Source organism: Mus pahari, chromosome 5, assembly GCF_900095145.1.
Source record: "Mus pahari chromosome 5, PAHARI_EIJ_v1.1, whole genome shotgun sequence".
Taxonomy (NCBI): Eukaryota; Metazoa; Chordata; class Mammalia; order Rodentia; family Muridae; genus Mus; species Mus pahari.
Genome location: NC_034594.1, coordinates 2879201 through 2885402, shown reverse-complemented (window position 1 = coordinate 2885402; position 6202 = coordinate 2879201). Strand labels below are relative to the sequence as shown.

At 42.9% G+C, this 6202-nt stretch overlaps 1 protein-coding gene across 1 annotated transcript in view; it reads right to left on the bottom strand.

The window, feature by feature from the left end:
- Nucleotides 1–5477: 5477 nt before the first annotated feature.
- LOC110322134 (glutathione S-transferase A3) overlaps nucleotides 5478–6202 on the bottom strand; it is a 28563-nt gene continuing 27838 nt past the window's right edge. Inside the window, exon 7 of the mRNA XM_029539408.1 lies at nucleotides 5478–6202. This exon is cut by the window's right edge and continues 1 nt beyond it. Coding sequence (XP_029395268.1) covers nucleotides 6085–6202 — 118 coding nt within the window. The 3' untranslated portion in view covers nucleotides 5478–6084.

Here is a 6202-nt window from a genome sequence, read left to right as displayed (position 1 = left end):
CACCAAGCTCTCCCCGTCCTCCCCCTACCCTTTGCATTTCATTTCACTTTATTTACAAACATGCCTTGCTGGCTAACTCCGGGAAGGCTTTGCACATGCTCATTCATCTGCCTGGGACACTGGCTTACTATGCTTGTTCCTGCTTTCCCTGAGATCCCAGCTGGGACCCTGCCTCCCCTGGACATCTGTCCTTAGACTCCAGTGTCCAACAGATGCCTGTCCCCTTGGGGCTAGTCACCATCTGCTTCTCCCTGTCCTGTTGTACTGTAGACAAGCCTGTGTCTACAACCTTTCCAAAACCGCTTCCTACTGCCTTGCACAAAGATAATGCTCAGTAAATACTTGTTGAGTGGAAAGGGCTTCAAATATGCCTCATTGAATGTCCAGGTGACAGATTTACTCTCCATTAGTTGTCTTCTTGGTGTGCTGAAACACCAAGTAACATGGAAAGATTATTATTATTACACAGTTAATATTTCTCTTAAAATGTACCTTTGCTTTCAACTGACACACAGTAACTACACATATTCTGGGGTATAGTTTGGCATTTCAGTATCTTGTATTTAATATTTTTTTATCAACCAATTCGGTAACTGGCATAGTCATTATCTCAGACATTTATTATTTTCTTCCCTCTGGGGCCATCCATAATCCTGTATACTAGCTACAGAAGAGCGTAGAGTGGTTTCCAACCACAGCTATCCCACTGTGCTATGCGACATTAGACATTATTCCTCCTTTCAGCAACTCTGTGTACCCTATAACGTCTCCCTCTCACATCATTCCCAGGCTTTAGTAAAATTTTAGCTTCCATATACAAGCGAGAACACATGGGATTTTTCTTTCTGTGCCTTGAACAACTAATGTTTCCTGAACACTCAGTAAGTGCCGGGCACTATCCTGGTACTCTAATTCATTTTGGAAGTAACCATGTGAGCTCGACATTTCTGATTTCCTTTTTTTGAAATGGAGAAACTGCACCACAGAGCAGTTGAGGAATGCACCTGGTCTGACCCACTAGTAAGCCTCGGTGTCAGGGACGCTGCGGTATGTGGTATGACCAGTTTCTACACAGTACTATGTGGGGCTTCTTGGGAGATGCTCACAGGACAGAAGAGAGTGAGTCACAGGTGGATGGTGCACTGTGGTCACAAGGTGTGGCCGATTCAGCAGAAGAACCATCCACGGAGATCTCAAACACACCACTCACACTGTCTGTTCACACCACTCACACTGCCTGTTCACACCACTCACACTGCCTGTTCACACCACTCACGCTGCCTGTTCACACCACTCACACTGCTTGTTCACATCACACCACTCACACTGCCTGTTCACACCACTCACACTACCTGTTCACACCACTCACACTGCTTGTTCACATCACACCACTCACACTACCTGTTCACCTTTGTCAGCCCGGTACCTTTTGTTCTCAGGGGCGGGATCGCATAGGTGCCTATGGTGAGACTTCTCTGATTCTGAAACTTGGCTTTGTGTGGTTTGGACATTGCTTTCTCTGCACCTTAGTTTCCTCACCTGGGAAATACTCACAATGATATCACTGCCCTCATAAAAGCTTGTGTGGTGATTGACTGTGGGTCTTTCTCATTACCCTATTGCTGTTTCTTTTAAAAATAAAAAGAAACCTTTTTTATTTGTTTATTTGTTTAGTTTTTTATTTTATTTTAATTTAAGTGCTTCCGACCTCCACATGGGGGAGAGTCTCACTATGCAGTCCTGGGTGGCCTGGAACTCATTTTGCAGACACCACTGTGACCTCAAGCTCACATTTTCTACCCACATGAGATTGAAAAGATATGATTCCCAATAGTCAGCCACTCTCTAGACCCCATACCAAAGAGATTTTTAGTAACACAAATTGGACTCTTTTGGGGAAGGACAGAGAGACACAGACAGATAGACAGACAGACAGACAGACAGAGAAAAGAACAAAAATGTGTTGAAAGGGAAGTAGGTAGGGAGGTAGGTAGGGGAGGATCTGAATGAGTTGGGCAAAGAGTATGTTAAAAATACATGGAATTATCAAAGAATTAATAAAAACATTATTAAAAATTACCAGATGGAGAGATGACTCAGTGGTTAAGAACACTGACTGCTCTTCTAGAGGTCATGAGTTCAATTCCCAGGAGCAACAGGGTGGCTCACAATCATCTGTAATGGGATCTGATTCCCTCTTCTGGCTTGTCTGAAGGTTGGACAGTGTACTCACATACATTAAATTAAAAAATAAATATTTTAAAAATTACCAATCAATTTAGGATTTAACAAGCTGGGGGCCATGGGGAGTGAGGGGCATGGCCTGTGGATCCAGCAGCTAGACTGGTTCCTTACCTCTTTGGGGATATCTTCTATTGCTTCTTAGGTAACTGAGAATAGGGACTCGATGGAACCTTTCTCACCACTGGAGGTGCTTTAACTGTTGCATAAGTCACACCAGGATGTCACTGACACACACTTAATTTTGGCCCAGAGCTCCATTATAATGCATAGTGATTTACTATGTGTTATAACTGAATGTGTTGGCCCCTGGAAAGTTGCTATGGACTGTACCTTCAAAGTGAAAACCAAAATAAAACCTTCATTCTATAAGACACTGTTGAAGTTTGGTCTTTTGCTGTATTGTAATGATTAATACTTGTCCCCAAGACCTGGTTGCCCCAGGGATGAGAGAATCCTCACATAGACCCACGTGACTATATGTAACCCTGCCCCCCAAGTTACCCGATTGGTGAATAAAGTTGCATATAGCCTATAGCTGGGCCGGAGACATAGGTTGGTCTTTTGGTTCCTGGACTTGGGTTTGGAGGCGGGAGACCGTGAGGAAAAGAAAGAGGAGAGAGAGGGAGGAAGATGCCGTGAGGTAAGGGATAGTAAGACCTGGACACATGAGCTGGCACCACAAGCACCACAGAAAACCAAGGCAAATAAAAAGATCGAGAGGGCTTAGGAATGGCTCAGTGGGCAAGGTGCCTGCTCTGCAAGCATGAGGACATGAGTTTGGATCCCCGACCGACACATAACCTAGGAGAGTAGTATGTGTCTTTGACCAAGTGCTGTGCTGCAGAGGGCGGANACTACCTGTTCACCTTTGTCAGCCCGGTACCTTTTGTTCTCAGGGGCGGGATCGCATAGGTGCCTATGGTGAGACTTCTCTGATTCTGAAACTTGGCTTTGTGTGGTTTGGACATTGCTTTCTCTGCACCTTAGTTTCCTCACCTGGGAAATACTCACAATGATATCACTGCCCTCATAAAAGCTTGTGTGGTGATTGACTGTGGGTCTTTCTCATTACCCTATTGCTGTTTCTTTTAAAAATAAAAAGAAACCTTTTTTATTTGTTTATTTGTTTAGTTTTTTATTTTATTTTAATTTAAGTGCTTCCGACCTCCACATGGGGGAGAGTCTCACTATGCAGTCCTGGGTGGCCTGGAACTCATTTTGCAGACACCACTGTGACCTCAAGCTCACATTTTCTACCCACATGAGATTGAAAAGATATGATTCCCAATAGTCAGCCACTCTCTAGACCCCATACCAAAGAGATTTTTAGTAACACAAATTGGACTCTTTTGGGGAAGGACAGAGAGACACAGACAGATAGACAGACAGACAGACAGACAGAGAAAAGAACAAAAATGTGTTGAAAGGGAAGTAGGTAGGGAGGTAGGTAGGGGAGGATCTGAATGAGTTGGGCAAAGAGTATGTTAAAAATACATGGAATTATCAAAGAATTAATAAAAACATTATTAAAAATTACCAGATGGAGAGATGACTCAGTGGTTAAGAACACTGACTGCTCTTCTAGAGGTCATGAGTTCAATTCCCAGGAGCAACAGGGTGGCTCACAATCATCTGTAATGGGATCTGATTCCCTCTTCTGGCTTGTCTGAAGGTTGGACAGTGTACTCACATACATTAAATTAAAAAATAAATATTTTAAAAATTACCAATCAATTTAGGATTTAACAAGCTGGGGGCCATGGGGAGTGAGGGGCATGGCCTGTGGATCCAGCAGCTAGACTGGTTCCTTACCTCTTTGGGGATATCTTCTATTGCTTCTTAGGTAACTGAGAATAGGGACTCGATGGAACCTTTCTCACCACTGGAGGTGCTTTAACTGTTGCATAAGTCACACCAGGATGTCACTGACACACACTTAATTTTGGCCCAGAGCTCCATTATAATGCATAGTGATTTACTATGTGTTATAACTGAATGTGTTGGCCCCTGGAAAGTTGCTATGGACTGTACCTTCAAAGTGAAAACCAAAATAAAACCTTCATTCTATAAGACACTGTTGAAGTTTGGTCTTTTGCTGTATTGTAATGATTAATACTTGTCCCCAAGACCTGGTTGCCCCAGGGATGAGAGAATCCTCACATAGACCCACGTGACTATATGTAACCCTGCCCCCCAAGTTACCCGATTGGTGAATAAAGTTGCATATAGCCTATAGCTGGGCCGGAGACATAGGTTGGTCTTTTGGTTCCTGGACTTGGGTTTGGAGGCGGGAGACCGTGAGGAAAAGAAAGAGGAGAGAGAGGGAGGAAGATGCCGTGAGGTAAGGGATAGTAAGACCTGGACACATGAGCTGGCACCACAAGCACCACAGAAAACCAAGGCAAATAAAAAGATCGAGAGGGCTTAGGAATGGCTCAGTGGGCAAGGTGCCTGCTCTGCAAGCATGAGGACATGAGTTTGGATCCCCGACCGACACATAACCTAGGAGAGTAGTATGTGTCTTTGACCAAGTGCTGTGCTGCAGAGGGCGGAAACAGACAGCTCTGAAGTTCACTGGCCAGTCAGAGTAACAGTGGCCCATGCAGAAAATAGCAAGTCATAACTCGGGGTTCTTGATAGGGAGGTATAAACTAATTGCTTAGAGGGTAGATATCTGCCCAGGTCTTGTGTTGATTAAGACTTTTCATAAATATAAAAATTGTGTATCTTTTATCTAGAAACTGAATGATCAAAGGTAGGGTAGAATCACCCATTGAGATTAAATATTATCCACAACAAGAAACTTTACTCACATGGTTTTTTTATCACAGGAAAAAAGTAACTACCGTTTCTTACATTCAGAGTCTAGCAGGTGTACCTCTAGGTATGCACCTGGAGTTAACTGATCCATAAGATTTCAGGACAAATTCTGTCCTAGAGAATGTTCCATCTGTTCTACCTGTAACACCTGATAATGTCTTCTGGAAGAACGATCTCTATAGATGTAGAGATTTGAGTATTATATTGACAAACCAAGGTATTTCAGCATTACTGGCCATCAAGCTAAGAAGGATTCTTTCTCAGTGCCTTCTGAGAGAACCTGGTGGATCTCAGACTTAGATGTCAGACACCTTCCCCAGAACTGAGGAAGAATATGTTCATGTTATTTTAAGATACAAAGTTTGTGGTACATTGTTATAGAAACCTTAGGAACAGGACACACAGAATTCCAGTTTTGTATTAGGAATACCTATGTTTTTAATACTTTTATTACAGAAATTCAAGATTCTGTGGCTGGGTGATTTGATTGTCCCTGCTGTATCCATCTTTCTTGCAGCCCCAGGAAGAACGATTGCTCCATATTGAACATAAATGTATTATTTGTGTAACTGAATAAGAAAACCATTACTAGGTTAAAGGAAAACAGCTCCTCACAGTTGAGTGTGCACATCTGTGTGCATTTGGTCAGGAAGGACACTCTCTGTAAGGAAAGGTTAGTTTTGCATCAGCCAGAATTTGACAGGAGGATTTCTCCTCTGTTTGAAAAGGATATGACAGCTATTGCATGACAATGTTTGAATACTCCAGAGTCTAAGAAGCTTGTGTTGTTCTATCGAACAGTAAGAAAAATCCGAGGAAGTGATCATGATTTCAATTTTAACTACAATTAGAGAGCATCCCGGCCATTCCTCATCAGTCATGTCTACCGGAATTAACACAGACGCCTTAGAAAACTTGTTAACTTTCTAAGTAGGGTCAACACTTAGTCAAAACACTTCAATGTGATGCAAAGTTTTAGAAGGTTGGCTTTGTGGTGCTCTGTATCCACAGATGCCTGAATTAACTGAAAATCTTCTTTGCTGATTCGACACATTTTGCATCATCAAAAGGCTTCCTCTGGCTGCCAGGTTGAAGAAACTTCTTCACTGTGGGGAGGTTGCTGACTCTGGTCCTCAGC